Raw genomic sequence first — 23,451 nt, 5'->3', positions numbered from 1 at the left:
CTAAAAGTATGTATTTGTTGAGACTGATCTTTATCCCTCTCTATAGCCCCATGTGAAGTGAATGAAGACTAATTTGGAAGCAGGATAAATGGCAACCCTTGAGGTTAATGTTGCTGTAGCTTCTCAGTTGTTTGCATGGTCCTCTGGTTTTAATAAACATCATCTTTGCAGGAGTTTGGATGTTCAGCACAGACAACACCACTGAGCAAAATGGTCATGTGGAGGGTTGGGAAGTCTTGGTACTGTGCGACTGTGTGTTCCAGGAGGTTTATGAAGCTCTGCCAGGGGAGGTTTAGGCTGGGTGTTAGGAAGAGGTGGTGGTTGGGCACTGGACAGGCTCCCCATGGAGTGGTCCCGGCCCCACGGCTGCCAGAGCTCCAGGAGCGTTTGGACACCGCTCTCAAGCACAGGGTGGGATTGTTGGGGTGTCCTGGGCAAGGCCAGGGTTGGACTCCATGATCCTGGTGGGTCCCAGCTCTGGATACTTTATGATTCTTGGCTGGCAGCAGCCAGCTGCTTAATAGGCTAAATCCATGGCACAGCAGAACGTTTAGGTTGCTGGGACCATCCTAAGATTTAGAACCACTTTGGAACATGAATCTGGGGGCTGTAAATGGCAGGAGATGGTGCCAATGGCAGCAGATGGTGAAAATGCTAACAAAGGTGAAAAATTGGAATCTGGAATCCCATCATTTTCATTTGGATACGACTTGGGAAAAGGCATTTTTTTCCAAATATGCTTGGAATTGAAAATTTGTAGCTTGCATGACTTTGCGTCTTCAGGGGGTTGTTTTGTAGATATCAGTAAGTCATGAAAAACATTACATTTTAAACAGAATGAAGACACCTTTCAGGTAACTCCTTTCTGGTAACTCCTGCAACTTGGCTGTAAAACTCCCATATGTATCACAGAAACTCATGAGTATCAGCAGTCATTTTTAATATGTATGTGTTTTTATTAATCCAGACTCTTCTGTTAGTCTTCTTTAATGCATCTTTATAAAGGCTAGAACTACCTTAAGCATTTCCAGGGGCTGGTATGTTGTAATTTTTGGGTCTAGGAAGAGGTAAAGGAATATGTGGCAGGTGGGAGAGTCAACCATGAAGATTGTTCTGTATGTGGTCAGTGTTCATTACAAGGAATATTTTCAGGGCTTTGTCAAAATGTAAATCTATAAGTAACACTTGGAATATGTCTTCAGCATTTTTTTTCCTTCTATGAGTGTCCCGGAAAATGAGTCTCTCATTTCTTCTATTCCCACTTCTTTTTCGCTGTGCATGCTGGAAGTTGAAGGAAATTCTGAGACCTGTTTCTAGTTTTCATAAAGTTACGTGGATCTGGGCCTCTCTAAGGTTGTTTTCCAGTTTTGAAGAGCTTTGCTTTCTACTTTCTTCCATGTAATGCCTGTGGACACCAAATGGGGAGGAAAGATGGGAAGAGAATTTGCCAGATACGCCAAATATTGTGTAGCAAACATTCTAGAAATTCCACGGTCTCCAAGGGCTTACTTATTACCAGGATGGTAATAATTTTCTGTGAGTGACTGTACATAATTCCATAGCAGAGCCAGGAACTGCAAACAAAAATATGACTTTATTCTCCTAAAACAGCATTGCTTTGTTGAAGTCACACCAAATATTCAGAAATTCTTAACCTCTTACTGCCTGTGAAGATGAATCCATAGGAGTTCTAAGGAATGATATGGGAGAATATGGAAGAGTCAAGCTATAATTCTCTAAGTCAGTGTTTTATATGGATATTTTCTCTGATGCAGTAACTACAGTGTAATATGCAGCTGGCCTGATTTTAAAGTAAAATTCTACAAAAATAAACCAGGATAATTAACTATCACAACAATTTAGCAGAGGAAATGGTGGCTTTTCTTGTATTTAGGGTTTTAAAATGTATTGTGTTCCTTTCTAAAGGGTGAGTTTTAGTACAAACCAGTTTAATGGCTTGGGCCAGGAACCTCTTGGTTGAACTCCAAGGGCTGCATTTCAGTTTGGGAATTTGCTTAGGAAATCAGTTCCGTTCAGTGTTTTCATTAGCAGTGAGGAGGACTGAATACAGAGTAGCTTATAAAGTATGCAGATGACACCAAGCTGTGAGGATCTGAAAATGCTTTTCTGTGTCAGATCAGAATTCAAAATAAACTTGGCAGATTGCAGAGATGATCTGAAATCAGCGAGATGAACTCGAATTAAGTGAAGTGCCTCATGATATATTTAGGAAAAATAATTTAGATACACAAATTCAAGACAGGCAATACCTGTTAAGAGGAACAACAGGTAACAAGGTTTACAGTACACCGCTGTTACAAACTAAGGAAATGTAATTCTGGAATGTGTGAAGAGGGAGGCTGTGTCTGTAATGTTGGGTAATTACTCCAAATTAGGGCTGGTGAGGTCTGAGTTGACATGGCGTATCCATGTTTGGTTATGGCTTCTAAAAAGCCTCTGGAAAACGGCATCACTTAGAGAATTGAGTTTGCCTAAGTTAAGACAATGTTAGTAACAACCATCTGATATATAAAGATTTTAAGGCAAAAGGGAGAAGGACATCTTCTCCATATTCCTGAGTGAAGAATTAAGTGAAATTTTTGCTATTTGTACTCACAGTGATGAGGGTTGTGTTTACAAAACACTTTTTGAAGCCTGAACCCCAGAAAAAGCTACCTTAGAGGTGTTGTAGAACCTACTTTTCAAGGAGAAGTTATACAAATCTGTGCTGGGTGTACCTTCCCCAGCCCAAGGTGGGTAGGTGATGCCTTTCAGCACATGTGTCTCTAAGTCTGTGCAGGAGATGGGAGTAGAATAAATAGCTTGAAAAATTTTTCTCTGGAAATGTTCTGGAAATGTGGAATGGCCGCTTTTAGTGGGAAAAGCTGCCCACCCTGTGGGGCAGACTCAACAGAGCCTTATGGAGCTGCAGCTACAACTTGGGATTGTGGGACTAGAGAATTTCTGAACCGAAAATCCATTTCTCTCTCATACGCATACACCTGGTTACGGAGATCACAGAAGAAGAACATGATTCATAGCTACTGACTTTGCCTCTTAGTCCTAACTGTGAAGAAACTATTTATTTATGTAACTTTCTTCCCACAAGAGTTTCCATTAATTCTGTTGATGGAAGCATTTTTCAGCATTACGACAGTGAAATAAAGCACAGAGCTTTAAACCCTTCTCTGCCTCCAAAAGTGAGAAAGGAACACTGGTGGGAAACTGACCTTGAAAAGGCAATGCTTTGGTTTCTTACTAATTTAGAAATCTGAGTTAGTTTGATGCTCTAATTGCAAATTATATTTTTTAATATTTTCCTTTATCAACCTTGATAATTTAACAAAATTTACCAACTGGCAAGTTTCAAGTACTTTCTCTTCCAAACCCTTTTATACCACAACACTGCTCCTAATCATCTGTGAAAAAGCTGCCATGCAACAGAAGACTGGGAATTGCTAACAGTAATGATGGAAACTAATTCAAACCAGGCCACAGGTAGAAGCTTTTGTGAAAGCAATCTGCATCTTTTCAAGCTGGTCAGGCTAGAATAGTCTTTTAGAAAAGCAGTCTCTTTCATTCCAGAGGAAGCCCAGCCAGTTATCTCTGTACCCAACAAGTACCTAATGCACAGGACAAAAAAGGAGGCAACAGTGGTGTATTGGGTCAGGAAAGTTTTAGCCAAGTTGGCCAACATTGCCTTTCCCTTTCCTTCCCTGCCCGTGAAGTGCTTCACAAGCAGAGGTGCAGTGTGAAAACCCAGGGCACTTCCTCTGCCAAGCTTTGCCCATGCTCTGACCCTGGTTTTCCGTGCCTCTCCCCTGCTGCTCTGGAGAGTTGTCCTGAGAGCTGCGATCCCTTCCAGAGCTGGCTTCCAGAGGCTGCAGGTCCACACTAATCTCGTTACAGTGCTATTTTGGATGCTGTGATTTAATACTCCTGTGGGGCTGCCTTTCCCTAAAAGAAGTGATGCAGCATTTTTCGTAAAGGGGTAGTAAAAGGTGAGTGACGAGCAGTGTGAATCATGGCATAAATCATTTCAGGCACAGAAGTGCAGCTTTCACTCCAGAGGAAAGATATTAGGAAAGGATGTCAATGTTTTAACTTTTTAATTGCATCTACTTGTTTGTTGCTGCTCTCATTCTTTTTGCTTTTGGCTCAATTATTTCTCCCTAAAGTATGCTGCTTACCTAATAAGTTGACTAAGCTTGAAAAATTGATTCAAATACATACTAAATAAGAGCTTGTGAGCTACAGTCACAGCAAGCAACTCCTGAGTTAGTTGGTTTCTTTAATAGCACCCTGTCTTACCAAAAATACCCCAGCTATTTGATCTGTCTGTTGTTCTGTTCACAGCTTTGTCAGCATCTAAACTTTATGACAATCTAAATAAATTCTAAACTTTATGACAATTTAAATAAATTTAAAAAACAAGCCAAACTCCCCAGATTTTGCACTGAAAATAAACAGTGGTTCTCTGTGTGGAGGAAGGTGGCTTGTTCCTTGCCTGCTGCTCTGGCTTAAGGCAGGTTAGAAAGGAGCTGTTTCTGTAATGTGTAACAGCTGACACTGAAGACTTAAGTGATTTTTTTTTTCCTTTGGCCAGCATTAATTATCAACAATCTTGTAAGCACAATAAAAGGAATGAATAAGTAAAGATTCTTTAAGAAGTAATTTAGATTCATGCCTGTTGTTATTTACAGGCATTCTAGAGAAGAGGCTTAATGTTAGGTTGCAGAGGTTCACAGTACATGCGACTATAATGACAGAAACACTTTGCACGTTATTACATAGGTTCTAGAAAAATCCCTTTCCCCGATCTTGTTAAGGACTCAATCTTGAACAGGACTATGGATGTTTTTAAGTTAATATGCTGTGAAATCAGCAGTACTCCTAGTACTGCACAATTCAGGAATATGCATGTGTCTTCAAAGGATGAGACCTCTGAAAACACATGCAGATCAACAGGATAGTTTTGACTTTTTCTCAGATTTGATCCAGGGCCAAACTTTGTTGGTAAGAAGAAAATGAATTTATATTGGCAGAGCATGTACACAGTCATATCTAATACAGTAAAACCTGGGTAGGTTACAACACTGAGTTAATACAAATTAATGCATTTTGATAATTGCACATGGAGTGGATAAACAGAGAGTGATCAGAGAACACCACAAAATGGATGTTCTGAATTTATCACTACTGTGTCTGTATCAGGGACTTACAGTGATGTGTTGAATACAATTATTTTTGGAGGCACTGTATATTGTGTGTCCACTTCCTGAAGTTGTTTATTTTTGAGAGGAGAACTGGGTTCGCCAAGTTAGAAAGTGTGTGTATTTATTCCACTTCAGAGAAATAAATATGTTTGCTGCTGCTCTACAGCTGAGAGTGAAGATTCTGTGTGCATGGGGACTAGAATAAGTACATAAACTCAACTGTGAATTAGGAAGTTGCTCGGTCTCTAGAGGTAGAAGTTCAAGGCTTTGGAAGACTGTTTTCTCATTATTTTCTAGGGTGTACCAAGGTCTGCTGGGCAATCTAGAAGGTTAACTTCAGGTACGCTGAGATTCTAGCAAGTTTTCTCCCTCCTAAATCCTGAGTCATAGGAGCTTGGGAAGCAGCCAGGAATTTCACCAGACAGGATAGAGTTTTTTAAGCATTGCTGTGACTGAGATCTATCACTGACTTCCAGACGGGCATTTACATAAATGAAACAAAAGATAGGAGCTTTGTGCTCTGAGTATTTTCCCCTTCTTATGTTCTTTTATGGGGTTTTTTTTTTGCTTTATCCTTTTTTTTTTGGTCTGTTTTAGCTCTTATTTTCTTTACTGAAAGCATTATTCCCCTCTTCCATTTTGTCAAGAAAAGATAAATTTTAAGACCTCGAACAGGAATACAAGCTATTCAGTTATGCTACGGTTGCATAATAAAACCCTGAATTAAATGTCAGGGTTATAATTATTACTGAAGAATGCTGTCAGGTGAGACCAGGTAACTCAAGCCAGGATAAAAAAGGTGGTATAAATGACTATATTAGAGATGATGTTCAAAGAAGGCATGTTAGGGTGAGTTGTAGCAGGCAAAATGATTGATTAGGCTGTTGCGATATGTTTAGTTTTAATTTATTGGCAGGTTAATCTTAGCTGAGAGCATTTGTCTGGCAGTTTGTGTCCTTTCTTTGGTCTTTGTTTGCCCCAAGGCCTCTTGCTGTGGCCGAGGGGCTCCGTGGGTCTGTGGCCAGCGGCGGGGGCGGGGGCCGCCCCTGCTGCCCTCGGAGTGCTGCTGTTTGCCTTGGTTTTCCTCGTCCCCATCCACCCTCATGTAGGTAAGGAGGGAAATAAGGGATGTGCTGCAGCGAAAGGGCAACCTCTGTGTTTACTGTCACTCCCTTTCCCCTCTGGAAGCGAGGGAATTTCCATGAGTGCCACTGCCACCCCTCAGTCCACCGTGAGGTGAAAATGGGCCTTCCCTTGATCTCATTTTTGTTGTGTGGCCCCTACTTGTTTACCCTGAAAATGTATAGGTTGCCCCTGTTTGCAATGAGATTCTTGGAGCGTGGGGGTGAGGGAGCAGTGGCCATCCCACACACACCCAGCAGCTGTTCCTGGGACCAAGCTGGGCAGCAGCTGGGTGGCAGCTCAGAGAGTGGGAAAACATGGTTAGGTTGTGCAGTTCACACATCCATTGCCACAGGAACTGTTCCTAATGCTTTGGTTAATTTGTCCTTTGTCTCAGCACAACTGGCTGAGGTCCAGCAAAATCGGTCCTGGAATAAAATTTCAGCTTTTACAAGCTCTGTAGATTTTTAGGGCGCAGTCCAGCAATATAACTGTGTGCATGTGAACAATATCACTGATTTCAGCAGGGCTGTTGATGCGTTCTTATTTATATATATTTGTTCTTGTCTGAGGCTGTAACCAGTATCCATCCTCTGGAATTCAGTGCATGTCATGTCCTTGCCTCCAAAACCCGCCCTGATGGCAAAGAAAGAAATATCAGCAATTTCCCAACAGTTTCCACTATAAAACCAAGGTTTTCAGCCAGTTGTAACTTCACCCAAATGTAATTGCTCAGCCCCAAATTTCCTGTGCTAGGTATGGTGAGCAAGGCTGATTTTTTGTGTAAGAAAATCTTGGCTGAAATGTTTCTGTCGCTAGGAAAAATGCATTTGGGTTTTTTTTTTAAAATCTTGGAGGAACTCTGCTGCTCTCATATTTTGGAGCAAGAAATGCAGCAGAGAGCTTTCTGGTCTGAAAGCAGCTACTGGCATTAGGAACAAATGTCTTTGCCAGTACCCGGGAATGCAAATAAATTTGATCAAATCATGAAGTTCTAAAAATTATGTATCAGAAGCAATATTCAGTACAATGCTGTATTAGAATTTGGCAGCTGAAGGCTGTCTATATTGAGAACATACTTTTCTGTATAACTCCTATATGTGAAACCATAGAAAAGTGGATTTTGCCTTTGTTTCTGCCACAGAGCAACTGGGCGAGGCTGGATAAGTCATTTAGGAGTACTAAATTGGTAATTAATTTTGTGTTTTTCATTCTCTGAGTGCCTAATTTTGAGACAACTGAGGTCAGATTTTTCTTTCACTTAAAAGCACTGTCAGTTTTCTGTGTGGAATGACCAGTTCCTTCTCCTAACCATGCTGGAAGCCATCTACCTGGGTAGATGTGTGTGCTGAGGTGTGTGCTGAGAGCCAGGAGAACAGGCTGATCATGGCACATTGGTTCCAGTGTTTCAGAAACCCTGTTGCCAGGAAGTTTTCCTTCACATAGATCTGAGATCTGCCCTCTCTCAGGTTATTGGCTGTACTAAACACCCAGCTAAGGTTCCCCAGGCAGCTTTGGGTGCAGCACTTTTTGACCTGAAGGTTGGTTTTTATGTGTATGAAGTGGTCAAGTGTGGAATGTGCTGAGACTGAAAGTATTTTGCATCTGAAGATACTGTATTTTTATTTATGGCTTAGTCAAAATAAATTAAAATAATCGATGATTGTTTTGAAAGCAAATTACTGGGAGTACTATATATCTACCATGGCAAGTGCTGAAGAGATGAGAATGTCTTATAATGCCAGAGTGAGTTGTGTAAACAAGGGTATTTATATACTCAACAGCAGCAAATCTCTGAGAGGGTTTTTTGTTGGGTTTGGTTTTTTTCTTGGCTGAGTCTCCGCTGATCCCACTTTATCCCAAAGGAGGAGGAGGAGGAGAAAACTAATGTTCCTATCACACATGTTCCATTATTGATTTCCATTCCAATCCACCCAAAGTCTTCTGTGCTGGAAATAATTAGACTCTGTGAACAGAGATGAAGCAAAAATCTATACAATGCTGGATTGCCAGAAATGAAGACAAGGGTGCCTAATTAATGTTGCATATAGAATGCCTTTTGGATGAATGGGCTTCCCTTTCTCAGAAGCAGCTCAACAGCAGTCGTATCACAAATTTGCTGTTAATTAAATGGTGTTCACTGTGTGCCTGTAAAAATGGCATTGAGGAAGAAAAACATTGGACAGCAGCAGCATCTTACAAAAGCTCTGCAATTAAAAGGAAAGACTGTGAAAAACAAATTTGCAGCCTTCATACGGATAGCAGGATATTTTCTTCCATATGGATTTTCTCAAAGCTCCAAAAGGAATGTCTGGTCACTGCAGAATTTTGAGCATTTCAGAAGTTGGACTGGAAGTGTGTTGGTAGGGTTGAGGGTAGGCAGAATGTTCCTGGGAGCTGAGGCAGGATGGATGAGAGCACAGCTGCAGCCTGGCCAGGGCATAAGGGTTGTTTGGGAGGAGAGTCAGTGTCTAGAGAAAGCCACCAGGTTAAATTTTCTCTGCATGAAAGGTGAACTGAAGGTGATCTGAGGCTGTATAATGCACCTTGGGAACTGAGAAGGCAGATCTTTAGGCAGAATCTGAGTACGCTGATGGAAAGGCTTCACAACAGCCCCCACTATGAGCTGAAATACCTGGAGGGAAAAACTGGAGGGGATCTGAACCGTCTGAAGCAGGGTAAGAGAATAATGTCAGCTGCATTCATGGGCAGATGGCAGCAGTGGGGTTGTTGGTGCTTCAGAGGTCTCCGTAGTAGAGGGATTCTGGGACAGCTCTTCTCATCCTGTAATTTGCAGGCCACTGGTACCTCCTCTCAGCCTTTAGCTCTCTCCTTTTATCTCTATTCCCCCCTTGCTCTTCTAGATATCTGTTGTGGCCAATCTAAGTGATACAACTGCTCTCTGTGTATTTCTGCAGAATTTAAATAGCATCATTCCCTCCTTCTCTTTTTTCCTATTAATGCAGAGGAAGTTTATCCTCTTTAGGAAAAGATGGAAAGCATTTTTTTCTAAGAAACTAGAGAATGAGTAAATCCCAGGCTCCTCACACGAGCAGATGGATTCAACTGATGAGTCTGTAGGAATCTTCCTAGGCTGGGCATTAAACTGCAAGAATAGATGTTTTCTGATGAAATTCTAGTTGACATAAATATATTTTTAGCATGGATTTGAGAGACGGAATTATTTTTCCCTATATAGTAGATGCTGTGGTTCTGGTTTAGGAATTTTATGAAATAATTTGAGTGCAGGAGAAAGGTACTAATAAAAAAAAGAGATTTTTATGACATTGTGCCTTCTAAGTCCTCTCTTTTCTTCCCATTTGGGTGCTTAGCATTGTCTCTCTCTCCTCTCATTCTGCTTTAATAAGCGTTTTTCTCTCCAAGCTGTTGGCTCTGATGCACACCTGAAATAGGTGCACACACAGGTTGTGATTCCTTTCCACATTATTGCATTTTGATTCTGAACTCCAGATTTAATCTGTCTAAATAATCCACTCCTGGGACTAAAGTCAACTACTAGAACTTTTGGATGTTCAACAAATAGTAAGGCATTACAATGATTTAAATCAAATAACCAAATCCATATGAAATACACTACTTGTTATCTTTCCAACAGATTGATTTTCTTCCCTGGATCCATTTTAAACTGCACTGCAGTTGCTAAATCAAAAATAAACTGAGTTTTCAGTCTAGGGGTGTGTTAAGTCTGTGATTTCCATTACATCGCAGCGTGCTGCATATTAAAAAATGAAAACATGGAACACATCTTGAGTACAGAATTGAAACGGATTTTCTGACCTAGTCCCAGTGAATGGGCTCTAAAGTGCTGGCAACGACTGTAGCTCCTGGACTGTAATTATCATTTGAGTTATTTCACAGTGGTAGGAGACTTTACACCTGTGGGCATAAGTGGGGACAGGCTGACACCAGTGCTTTTTGAAATTATTTTGGATAAGTGGGAAAGTTAATCACGTTGGTGCAGCTTGTTACCCTGTTGCATGTTTATTAGAACATAACCTAACAAAGTATTTCAAAGCATTTTTTGACTGTTAACTGGAACTTCAGGAGACTGTGAAAACAATTCTGGTTTCACAGAAATCAGTCCTGTTCTGTTTTCTTCAGCAGCAGCAGCAGCTCATCTCCACAGCATGTATTTTGAATTCTCTTGAGCTTAGAAAACATCACCGCTTGCTCAGTCCATCCAGAATCAGACTCCTGGGGCTGTTGCCCTGAGTTAAATGGATCTTATGTATTTCAGAGAAAATGGAACTGGTATGGAACATAACCTGCCTTTCTTTTTTCCTGCAGCTTGGCTTTACACCCCCGAAAAAACATTGTGCTCACTGGTGGCGATGACCGCCTGTGGAAGACGTGGGGCTTCCCTGATGGGAACATCCTCATGACAGGGGAAGGTCACACGGATTGGCTCTCAGGCTGCTGCTTCAGGCCCAGGTCAGTGCCCAGAGTCCCTGAACCAGCCCTGCTCCCTCCTGGAGCTCCTTCATTCACTGGGCTGCTCTGCTGCCTCTCTGTTCTCAGGGGGCCCCGCACTCCCTGCTGAATTCCCAAACGTGTAGATAAAATGTTCCTCTGCCTTTCACAGTGTTGACTTAAGACTGATTGCTTTTAGTATTTTGTACATCTTAAACTCTGTCCCCGTGCCAGTGCACATAACAAGGAGTAATAAGCTTTTCAGGTCTTGCTGTATTCATTTTCTCCCTGTTGGTGCACTATGGCAAACACAGTCCCATTATTAATAATACGGAAAAGTTGACTTCTTGTATTAGACATTATTTGTCGTATGACTAAGAGTATTTGGAGTACCTAGAGAATAAGAATATGAGCTTTCCTGCTCTTTCATCATATGGATTTGAAGCTGAATTAATAAATGAAAGTGAACACTGAAAATAAAAATTAAATATTTAAGTTACAAGGGTCATGGAAATAGGGCAAACATGGATTAGATTTTTTGGCCTTTCTGTTGAAAAATAGGACACCATTTTACTCTCAAAACTAAAATCCATTTGATAAGGCTGAGCTTCTATATGTTGAAATTACTTTGCATCTGATTTGTGAGGCAGCAGTTTAAATAGAGTTCTTTACTGTTAATATAATAAAGGTCTGCCAGGCTATTCACCTGAGGCTCGGTTATAAAAGGAGCATTATTAAGCCTTCAACCTTGTATTTTCATTGTGTTTATTTTATGAAGCAATATTAGCTCTCTTCTTCATGAGGAGGAAATGTATCCTATTTAATTTCATGGTTCCTCCTGATTTCTGAGTTTGTAATGAGCTACCAAAAGCACACACAGTCATCTAAACACAAGAAAATCCCCTCCTTCTTTTCAAAACCTCAAAAACAAGGAGTCACACTTTCTGGGATGAATTAAACATGCACTTACTCTTCTCTTGCATCACTTTCTCCTATGAGAAACAGGCTTTTTCTTAAGAAGCTTGTGTTTCACAGTGTTCTCTTTTTCATGTGTACGTCCTTAGAAATAATTACATTTAAAAGAAGAGGATAATATTTAACTTAAATCATTTCATATAATACAGGAGGAGGGAAATGGAAAACTCAGCTTCTTGCTTTAAGGTGGTAGGAAAATTTGTCTATTGCTGCATGACAGATTTCAGAGTTTGTGAGTGGGGGACACGGTTTAAACTTGCAGATAAACAGAATGCTGCCTTTACCTCTTACCTGTTGTGAATATAAAACTTAGCACAGGGGAAGAAAGGGAAATACAATTAGAAGAGCATGTTATCATTTATAAAGCTGCTGGGCATACTAATCAGATTTCGATAATGCATTGTTACCATGACACCCGCTGACTCAGAGACTCAAAACTATTTTCTCATTAGTCTTTGACCAGAATACAGTCCTTTCAATAGGCTTTCCTATTTCTCATTCAATCATTGAAATTAAAATGAGTAGTGATTTAAAAGCAGAGCTGTTAAAATATTGTCTTCTGTTACTGCATAAAATATATAATGTGGCAGAATACATTTAATCATAGTTTTTTAAGGGTTTTTTGTTTGGTTTTGGGGTTTTTTTTGGATATGAGACATATATCTGTTTTTTCTGGAAGTAAAACCAATTAAGTAAAAATGAAGAGTCTTAATAGATTTTTTGTTCTTTTTCTGGAGTCAAATGTAGATAACCTCTAGTTTTGTTCCCATTAAAGATTTAAAATTATGTTCACCCCAGAAGTGGAAAAGAAAAATATTTTTGTGCCACTGGGCTATTAAATGGTGATCTGGGTAGAACTTCCAGAGTTCTACAGTTTTTCATGTTTGTCCTCTGTGAGATCATTTCTCCTCTGTGTTCCCTCTCTCTGTGCAAAATCAGGTCCAGAGCAATCTCCACTGCTGGTGTGAGAAGTGTTCTGCATGCAGCCACACACGAGTCTGCTGTCAGATTATCTTGGTACAGCATCATACGATAACCCACACACACCCTGACAGCCAGGCACTAATGATTTGAGGAGAATCCAATGTAGAGCTGTGATGTGCATTTACCTAATGCTTCTGCACATGCAAGTGACTTCAAATCCCAGAAATCTGGGGTTTTATGTGCTCACAGAGTATTACTTGAGCAAGGGTCCTTCTCATGGTTATCTCTGTGCCACCACCGTGTAAATAGGGGTGTAAAAAAGCTGCCAGTCTCACTGGTAGCTGGGAAGATCTAGAAACTTGGAGCTAAAGTGCTGTTGGGTTTACATGTCCTCAGTGTCTCCAAGAGCCATGAGAGAATGTGGTTCTAGGAAGTAGCAATAAGAAGGTAAATGTGTGTTTTAGGCTCTGGACCAGATGTTACAGAAATGAGGATTGTCCTTTGAAGCTTTCTCAGTACTGATGTACTGCAGTGTCCTTAAGGATCATCACGGAGCCTTAGGGGCAAAGAGTTGTTGGATGGAGGAGTTTTCCTCCCCCCACTGACAAGGTGCTTCATTCCACAATGATTTTTTGCTGAAAGCCACCTCTCTTTCACTTGTGATCAAAGCAGGGTGAGGTGAGAGTGTGCTGAGGCTCCGAGGCTGCCACTGTGTCGCTCCTGGGTTGGCACGAAGGGTCCAGTGTCCCATGTGTTCTCCCTGCAGTGGCTCCCAGGACAGGAGATGAAGGGCAGCAGCCTGGCTTTGTGCATGTGAGGAGAGCAGAGCAGCTCTCTGCAGATCTGAGAGTAAAACACTGCCTTAAGCTTTTAAAATAAAAGTAAAACTTCAAACAGGTCCTGTCATCTGCAGCATGCAGCAGCTGGGAGGAGGGAGGAGAACAGTGCTTCCTTCTTTGAAACTCAGGTGACACCTGGTCAAACTTCAAAAACAAACAATGTTTTTACTCTGGTCTGGCTGAACACTGCTTTGCAGATGAATTAGCTGTTTCAAGCTTCTGTCACTGTTGAAAAATTTAATATTTTTCAGCTTGCCTTTTCTAGATGTGAAGGAATGAGGGAGTCAGAATGTCCCCTGTCACAGTCATGCACAGAGACTTTGTGGTCAGAATCTGGAGAGCTGGGGAAGAGCTGTTGTAGTGCACCTGTGGATGCCAGGTGACTCAAATAGTTGAAATAACAGACAAAAATCTGCATCTTCTGCCAGTTTCCAGAATGAGCTGAGGATGTTAATGCTGTACCTTTAAGGACCATACTCTAATTGCAATAAGATACTTCATGGCATGTACTAGATTTATTTATCTTTGTTACTAACCTTCCTGGGTGGCTTAAGAATCAAGCTCTGCAGCATAGCTGAGGTGTGTGTTAATGTCTGATAAAATCCCAGTGAGCCGTAAAATACTGTATTCTTGCCCTGCATGTGTGCTGGTACAATATGTAATGTCCTTAATATATTCATAAATATTAATCAAGTCAACTCTTCTAAAATGTTTGTAGCCTTTTTCATGCAAACATTGTCTGGTTCTGTGGAATACAATAAATTTCTGAATTGAAGTACAAACTGTAGGTTCTAAAAGCTATTTAAAACTTGCTCTGAAAGTTGTCAGATTGTCAAGTCCTTTGTAATGCCCTGTTCCCCTAAGAAAGAGGCAGAGCTTCTGCTGTCCTTTCTATTGCTATTGCAACTCCCACAGTTACTGAGGAAAGAAATCAAAACTGTTACCAATTTATTATTATATAACAATTGCTACAGCAATTACCTTTACTGTGCGGATTTTCTGTAAGTTCTACTGCTATTGGAAAACCTGGAGGCAGGTATTGCTTCCTCAGTAATTAATAAAAGAAATTAAAGAAGAGATAGAATAAGTAGATTCATGCATCAAGCATGCAAATAAAGGCATGTCATGTTTGATACCCCAGAAAAATGTGCCAGTGAGGGGAAGCAAGAGAAAGATGAGGTGTTGGACTGAAAGAATAACCCATGTTCTTCCTGGGTGGTGTTTCTTGAAGCTGAAGGAGGTGATGTTACTCAGTTGGAAGCCTGTGCATGGATAGAGGAGAAAGACAACCTTGTAGAGAGAGAATTTGCAGAATATATTGAGGATGGGTATGAGGAATTGGAGAGAGATTGGATGGCAACTCCAGGTGGGCTTGAATTCACACAAGAAGCTTTTAGGGGAATTCTGTAGCACATGGGAGCAGGCTGTGGGTGACTGAGCATTGTGTTGGCCTCTCAAGACCAAGTACAAAACGTTACTGACAATCCAGCGTGGGGAAAAGGGACCAGAATAATGATATTTGCCCAAAGTTTTCAAGAGCAGTGACTGATAAATATGGAATTGTGTATGTAAGACTCGATCAGAGTGGAAGTTATTTTCTCATCATACAAAAACTCTTAGAACAGTTTTTATAAAATCTTTTTAAAAAGCAAATTCCTGAGCAGAATTGATGTCAGAATAAACTTTGAAACTGAAATTAGTTCTTACTCAGGTAAGTTCCTAATTTTAGTTTTTATATTACTTTAATTTCTTTTTTTATCTTATCATTTGTGAAGAAGCTATCCAGAGATGACTTTGTGTGGAAAAAGGATAGACAGAAAAGAACAGTAATTGAGGAAGGGAGGGAGGGTGTGAAGAAACTTCTGAGGAGTGATGGAAGCAAAGGCCAAAATTCAGGAGGGAAGGCAGTCCCAGAAAGGGGAGGCAGCTGGTTTTGATCCAGCCAGGCTCAGATGTTCTGAGGCAGCAGGCACAGGCTGACACTGCTCCTTGCTCACTGCATCTCACAGGACTTGGTGCATGGAGGGAAACATTGAGGAGCAAAAATCAGACTTGACAGCTTGGCAGGTCCAGGCACCACTTCAGAATTTCTCAGTGGACATGCTTTTGTAGTTTGAGAGCCCAAAGTGCTTTGATTATCAAGGTGAATTACAAGGTGTGCTTCTTTATTCATCCCCCACCTCTGCTGCTCTTGGCTCCCCACAGACTGTGCTGCTGAGGAGGGTCCCAGTCCTGGGAGGTGCGGATGCATCAATCCACACCAATCTTCTTGACAGTCATAATCTCCTCAGGTATCAGTGTGTGGTGAGAAACAGCTGCACCGTATGAAGAGAGTCACACAAAATCTGCTACTAAAGATAAATGACTGCTTTCTTGTTACAAATTGCAAATAATATTTTTTGAATAACTAAGATGGTACAGGGCCCACGAAGCCTCAGCAAATGTAAAGCACTTGATGCCATACTGAGAAGAGGAGGTTCTTTAGTCACAGTAGCAAGATAATATAAAAAATTCTACTAACATCAAATATATTTCTCCTCATACTTTAGTAATTCCTAATGCCAGTCCTAGATTCATTTTTATTTCTATGAGAAGAAGCAGGAATTATCTATTATGCCATTTTGTTTAATGCACTGGCTTCCAAGATTTGATGCTGTAGTTAGTTAGTGAAACTAGGGGGACTTACAGAACAAACAGTCGCTGCTGCAGTTATGATTCCAGGATCTACAAGATGTTGCTACAATCTAATGTTTGTTTTAGTGAAATGCAGCAGCATTTGTCTGCACAGAAACTGTAATTTAACATTGAGCAGTGGGATTTGACTACACTACTGCAGGCTCTTTCTTATTAGAGACCTTCACATATACTTCTGGGCTCTGTAAAAAAATCTGTCCACAGGAAGAAATAAGGAAAGGTTTGGAGTCAGTGATTTTAAAGTGTTGGGTTTTGGTATCACCCATCTGTTAGAGCCACTGCCCAGCCTGGGTCAGCAGTCACACCAAGGTGACACTGTACATGTAAACCAGCAGGATCAAAGGAAGCTCCTGGAGATATCGAGGAAGGAGCAGGCTGGAAATGCAGCTTTGTCAGGGACTGTTTCAAATCCTGGTATGGAAAAGTTTCCGCAGTGATATGCTCAGGGGCCCTCCTGTTTGTCGTGCTCCAGATTGTTTTTCTGGTGGCATTAGAGCTGTGTGTGCTTTTGTGGGATTACTGCCCAATCCTACAAAAGTTACATGGGCCCTGGGCTGATGCCATGAAGATTTTTGCCTTTTCTTTTATACCCCTGTTATACCTTTTACAGCTTCTGTATTCCTAGTGCTTTTTGCCTACATTCTTGGACTTGTTTGTCAAGCTAAGAGACTAAACATTTTAGAAGCTTCGTAGCTAGGGATCAGTGTGCCCCAGACCCCAGGGTCCTCTCCATACAGAACACATTCTGTAAACCAAGATAGAACCATCCAGGGGAAGGTTCCTTGGGGAGGGGGGTCACTTGAGCCTCTCATTGGGGAATCTTTGATAGATATGCTAATTAGTAAAACCTATAATGTTATACCCAATGTTGGGGGGGAGAGACACAGAGAGACACGGACACAGAGATAGATTCGGTGGGGTGCATTTCAACGCACATGACCAGGACGTGTGCACCTAAGGATCCTTAAAATAAATACCAAGGTAAAATCCCTTTTCCCCTTCTAACAGTGTTTGACTCTTGATTTTAAGACCAGGCAAAGGCATCAGGGCCTCCCAGATAATTGACTGTGCGGGCACTGTATGGCTCTGCAATGCACTTCCAGCTGGTCAGGTACTTCTAGAGGAGTCGAATACTGAGCACAAACGGCCCAGGTGGGCAGGAGATGTGCAGCACATCGCAGGGATGTGTTCTGTCTGCATATTCAGGGAACTGCTGGATTCATGATGGACAGCACAGAAATCTTGGAAGTGATTTTATCATCAGTCAGTGTTAAGATTAGAGGGTTCCATTAATTGCATCTTTCATTTGGAGAGCGAGGAGCTGAAGCAAGGCAGAACTCAGTGGGTGAGGCTGCTCAGGGAGCTGCTGTGCTCACCTGGGAGCCAGGGAGGAGGAGAAGGAGAACGTCAGCCTTCACCCTCTGCCTGGCCACTGAGCCAGCCAGACCAACAGTCCTCCCAGAGAAGGGATTTGGAGATTACTGGTAATAAAAGGTCCATGGACACTGAGCTACAGAACACTTTTTCTGCTGGCTTTGGAGTTGTAAATGCTGAGCTTCACGCTATACATTAAACGAGGCTGAGACTCGAAAGCCACCAACTCCCCTCTAAGCATTCACATAAAAAAGAGTTGTAAGACTCATGTTAATCACGAAGGCCTCTGTTGGCTATCAGTGGAATAGAATTATTTTGTTTTGTTCCTTGAAATAGTCTTTAAAACCTAATTCAGGCCTCACTGCAGAAACGGATGAGTTTTATTTATCCTTTTACTACTATTGATAGCTATGAAAGAAACATGAGAGAGTCTGTATGTTCTACTTAGGACTTTTGAACACTTATTTAGTGAAAAGGCGTAATGATTTAATTTTTTAGAGGGTGTTGAATTCCTGTGTAGTTCAATAAAGCCTTTAGTTACCAGATTACATATTAAATTTGCCAGTGGTAAGAAACTTCTTTTGAGTGGCACAATTAATTTTCAGTCATCTAACTGGCTTTATATAACACATCATATTTAGCAGTTGTTAAGGTGTTTTATCAAACTGAGCTAATACAGGAGTCAAAAGAAAAAAAGTTATATTCATTTATTCTGCAAGGAAAAGAACTATTTCAGAAGTCTTTCATTCAGTTCCCCTGTGAACAAGTATAGCAAAATTTTAATTTCAAAAATAGCTTTATTTATTTCAAAATCTTTGATAAGCTTCATATTTTTTATACAAGGAAGCAGTCTTAACATCATTCTCTCTCAAGCTTACAAAGCCTACTATTTTTACCTCACAAATATGTTTGGGTGGGCATTAGATTTCCTTTGGGATTCTCAATCTCATTATTTTTATCAATAAAAAGCCTCTGCTGGACAAAGGAATAAATCACATATAAATGAAATATGAGAGATTACATGAGAAACTCAGCTTTGCTTAGTCTAATCCAATACCTTTGGCCAAACGTCTCAATGTCAAAGGCTTTATAAGTATTCTACAGGATCAGTCTGGCAAAGAGAAATCAATAACCAGGTAATGGATTTGATTAAAATTTTTCCCCTTCCACCCACTCCCACAAGCCAAATGTTTCTACCCATACTAATCTCTTCAGGCACATGGAACTGTTGGTTATTCTCTGTGGGCTTTTGAGATGTAAATATATACATAAAGTATGTTTTCATTTCAGAGAGCTCTGCTAACTATTGGTATCTATTTCAAGAAAAAAGTGTGTGTATCTCATTTTAATTTTCTTTAGAGAGCTCAGTTCTGCAACGTGCTTTTGGAAATATGGACTGATAACAACTGTAACTTTGCTACAGATTGAGATCCTGATTCGTTATCCAGAAGTTGCCTTTTTTTCTGCGATTCCTGCCATGCTGAGGAGAATTTCCTCACACCAGCTGGGGTTCCCAGATGTCCAAACTTTTGGAGATTTTCTTTGTTGCCAAATCCTCAGGTGTCTGCTTTACCCCATCTTCTGGCTCTGAGGTGGTTGCAGTGACAGCCCACGTGCCGTCTAGAAGGTTTGCCTTCAGAAACATTTCATAATTAGGCCATTAATTATGTTCTCCATTAGTGTTCTCTAAGGATGTTACCTCTGCTTGAAAGAAGTAGTTTCCCCTGTCAATAGAGAGATCAAAAAATGTTCCTATTGCATGGAACCTTAAGAGTCTATCATTATATTGATTTTAGAAAGCAAACAGTGTGCAGTTCCATAGTGTGGTTACTGAATAGGCTTCTCTTTTCAGCCAGAATGACCAGGCTTTGATGAAAAACGACCTTCGGCTTGTATTTCTTAGTTGGTGGAAATACTGACCACTCTGAGTTAGTGATTCACTAATAATATCTCCATTACAATAATTCAGCAAGCAGCTGGAGAGAGAAGTGCTGAGGACAGTTGGAGAGAGGAGAGGGAGGAAGCGGCTGGCAGGAGCTGCAGTCCTCCTATTGAGCAATTCAAATGTGTATTTGAAATAACTACAGGAAGAAAATCCATTGTAATAAAATGCTGCCCTTTGCTGAAAGCACTCTGTAGGTGCTTTCACAGGTGGCTTTACACACGTACTGAACTTCAACACCCATGGTTGAAAACCTGTTGATAAACTAATGCCATTTCTGCTGATTAATTTGCAGCCCCTCCATCACAGGTACAAAACATCTCTTTAAAGGCTCTTTAAAAAATGCCTCAATCTTCATACCCACAATGTGTGACCTTGGATACAGTAGAAATCCTAATGGGGATAAAAAGTTAGCTAGTCTTTGTGTAGTATTATTTCATTTATTATTTAATTACCTTATCTCCATGATTTATCATTTATATGTTATGCTTGCCTATAAGGTAAGGTTTTCAAACGTACTGAATTCTTAGATTACATAGAAATTATGTTATTTTTCTTAAGTGATGATCTTGTGCACTATATTCTCCCATTATCTGAATTTTAGACCTGAAAACAGGCATATTTAATTTTGGGAGCTTTAAACCAATCTGGTATCAGCTTGAAAAAACACTGTGATGATCAATTTCACAAAACAGGTGTCAAGTTTAATCTTTTCTTTCTGACAAAAGTTTATTTAGTTATTCAGAATCACTATTTTGATGTAATTGTTTTGACTTAGAAATTGCAAGGAAACTTTCTGATCAGCTGTGTGGGTAATTAGATTTGGTGTTTACTTGAAAGAAAGAAAGAAATTTCTCTATGATAACCACTTTGATAGAGAAAGGGTGGAGGAATAGGCAGTTGAAATCTCTTTATAGAGTATCAATAAAATGGGATATTTTTAAACCTATTAGTTCAGCTTCAGTGAAGCCTTGAGTTTGTTCTCTGAAAGTATTGCAGAAATTTGTCTGCTCTACAAGGAGTTCTTGGTTTCTCTTCCTGCACATCTCCCTCATTTTCAGTTCCTGCAGCTCTTGCTGCCTGGGAGTCACCAGAAGCAGTTCAGTTTTGCTGATCATTTATTTAGGCTGTGAGAAAAAACTGTTGTTTACTGTGGTGGGTTCAGATTTTGAATAGTTTAGGTTTTCTTCTGGCTGCATCAGCATTTTGTGCTGGGGAGCTGGAGTTGCAGAGGGAGCTGCCATCTCTCCAGGGCTGGGGAGTCTCAGTTCACTGCCCTGATCCTGAACGTGTTGCTCTCACTCTGTTCAGAGTCGTTATACACGTCAAAACATCTCTCTTAATAGAATCTCTTGTGTTATGTTTCTCTGAGTGCAATTATAATCTTGATGCCTTTAACATCCTTGGTTCATTATTGCTTTCTTCTGTGCAATAAAGGCAATTGTATTTTCCCTCAAGTCTGCTGCAAGGGTTCTAGTGGAGTGGCTGAGGCGATATCTGGGTTTGTTATATTGTTAAAATGAGCCTTTCCTAAAGTGCAGCTGTTAAAATAACAAACATTAGTGTTAGAGTTGACTAGAGAATGGCAATTCAATTGAGGCAATATCTAAGATATTTGAATTGGAAATAACCCCCAAATATTTAGAGTGTTTACAAGATTTTGTCTGGAGCACAAACTCCAGGTATGAATCACAGTCATTTATTGTGTTTCTTTGTTTCCCCTCAAGCTGTGTGGCTGCAGTAATCTGGGGAATTCCAGGTACAAAACAGTTGCCATGCACAGGTAGCAGGAGAAGTTGTCCTGCTGGGAATGAGGATCAGGACTTGTTTGCTGAGGGACATGGATGTGGAACCAAGTTCTTAGTTTGTGGTAGTTATTTCCTTTGCATCTAAGTAGTGTGTATATGAAAGAAATGGGGAGCAGAGGGAGAAGGCCGCCATGTTGTGTTTGTGTCCATGGTTTAGATCACCTCTGAGAGTTGTTGGGTTTGAAGGGTTTTCTGGTGTCCCACAGCTCTTGGGCAGTCAATGTTTAGGCTGCATGGCCTCGTGGATTAAAGTTCAGTTTTCATGCAAAGCCTTTCACAGAAAGGGTGGAAATTTATATTTACTTTGCTATTCTGCTTTCTTTTGTACCAGCCCAGGATTCTGCTCATATTCAGCATTTCCATTCCTCCTCCCCTCTTGAAGTTAGATTGTGATTGATCACTGTCTCCATTAACTCACTCCCCGCCCAGGGCATGGCTCAGTGAGTCCATCACTTGCCCCAAGTACAAACACGGGGCTCATGCAATATCCTGTGTGTTTTCTTGGCCTTCACTGTCAGGATCATTACACAGTGTGATTAAATATCCTTCCAGGGGCCTGGGAATGCTCAAATCCCAGTGCAGAACTTCCCAGGCTGCGAAATCTCCGTGCACTCACTGGACTCTCTCTGCATATGAATATGCAGCTTAAAAATGATGCTTTGTACAAACATGCAAATGGGATTAATGACTGTGGTCTTTTGCTGGCTATTGATTGTGATTAGACATCACTGGACCACCGTTGGGGGATGATAATGGATTTAAAACGACTGAGCCACAACTTTGCCTTTCAGAGGAACTGAGACACAGGATTATTGCTGTTAATATAGGTCATAAATCTTTTCTGTACATGGAATTCATGTATCTGAACTCCTTCCAAACTACATTTTTCCCTACTTCAACAGCCCTTCATTAAAATTTGAGGATTTGGAGTCATTCCAATGGAGGAAAAATGACCCAGCTGGATGGGGTGGGTGTTGAGATGAAGTATCACACTGTAATGGCACACTGTTTAATGTATGTCAGGGATATTGATTGGTACTATGCATGATTTTATGTGGGCTAAATACATTATTTTAAAAATTCAGCAGTGTATAGAAAGACTTTAACTTACACTGGGTCGCTTGAGAATAGGTGTTGGAATGGTACAGAATAGCTCTCATTTCTGGAAAATATGGTAGTTTTGCAATGTTTACTCATTATATTTGATTTCAGGTAAAATAGTTATTTCTCATGAGGTTAATGGAGGAAAATTTACTTGGCAGTAGGCTACAGGAAGGTGGCACAAGTGGACCCAGGAACACTGTTTGCCTTCAGCATAAGAAGCCTTCATAATTGTTGGAGATACCACTGGCCAGGCTCCCATGAGCTCCCTGCTCCAAGCTGGAGGCCAGGATGCTCCTACCCCTTGCTAAACAGGTGTCTGATTTTGCTGTGGGGTGCTAGATATGCACTGGCAGGAAGCTTTGAGAAAAGGCATCATTTTTTTTTAATGCAAAATAATTGTTAAAAGGTAATTCATTGCTGTCTAATTTTTGCCTAGAGCCCTGCATTCTGTAGTGCCTGCTGTCTTGCTGACACATACTTTGCTACATCTAATCTCCAAGTATTGTAACTAGTTTGTCTTTTCATTTTTATTCCTTACCTGGTACGCTTCCCAAGCCTTCTAAAAGCCAATTTTACAAATACTAAAAACTGCCTTCTACCAGGAGCCTAAATCATTTTAGATTCTCATTTAACCACCTCTAATTACATGATACTGGGTGGCAGCTAACCCATTTTTTATACATTAAAGAGTCTAGCCTGCAGTGAATAGGACCACACTCAATATTTTTTGGGGGGTACCAAGCTCAGCTACTGGATTTGAATGGGGCATGCCTGAGTGGGGTCTGTGTGGTTTGTAACATGCATTGGAGCAATCTGGAAAATAACAAGAAATGATTCTAACAAAATGACTAAAAATCATTATAATGATCCTGTATGTAGAACTAAAGGCTGTGTTTTTGTGGGCCAAAACCTTGGAAAAAAAGGAGTACTTGAGCACAGGAAGATGTGCAGGTAAGAGCAGTGGGAAGGGCCTCAGGTGAAACAGGATTTCTCTGTGGGTTTGTGTGGTCAGACACGGCAGC

The 23,451-nt window shown here is 40.7% G+C and overlaps 1 protein-coding gene across 4 annotated transcripts in view; it reads left to right on the top strand.

Moving 5' to 3' along the window:
- The window catches only part of SPAG16 (sperm associated antigen 16), a 359,185-nt gene that overhangs the window by 158,053 nt on the left and 177,681 nt on the right, over window positions 1–23,451 (top strand). For 3 of the 4 annotated variants that reach the window (XM_017747131.1, XM_008643578.2, XM_017747133.1), the window contains exon 11: window positions 10,647–10,790. The exons of the other annotated variant lie outside the window; for it this stretch is intronic. In XM_017747131.1, coding sequence (XP_017602620.1) covers window positions 10,647–10,790 — 144 coding nt within the window. The remainder of the gene's footprint in view (window positions 1–10,646; window positions 10,791–23,451) is intronic. 4 annotated transcript variants of the gene reach the window in all.

The sequence above is a fragment of the Corvus brachyrhynchos genome, unplaced genomic scaffold (assembly GCF_000691975.1).
Source record: "Corvus brachyrhynchos isolate BGI_N302 unplaced genomic scaffold, ASM69197v1 scaffold671, whole genome shotgun sequence".
Lineage (NCBI taxonomy): Eukaryota > Metazoa > Chordata > Aves > Passeriformes > Corvidae > Corvus > Corvus brachyrhynchos.
The sequence above is the reverse complement of the archived record's forward strand: the minus strand, read 5'-3'. Positions and strand labels throughout refer to the sequence as shown.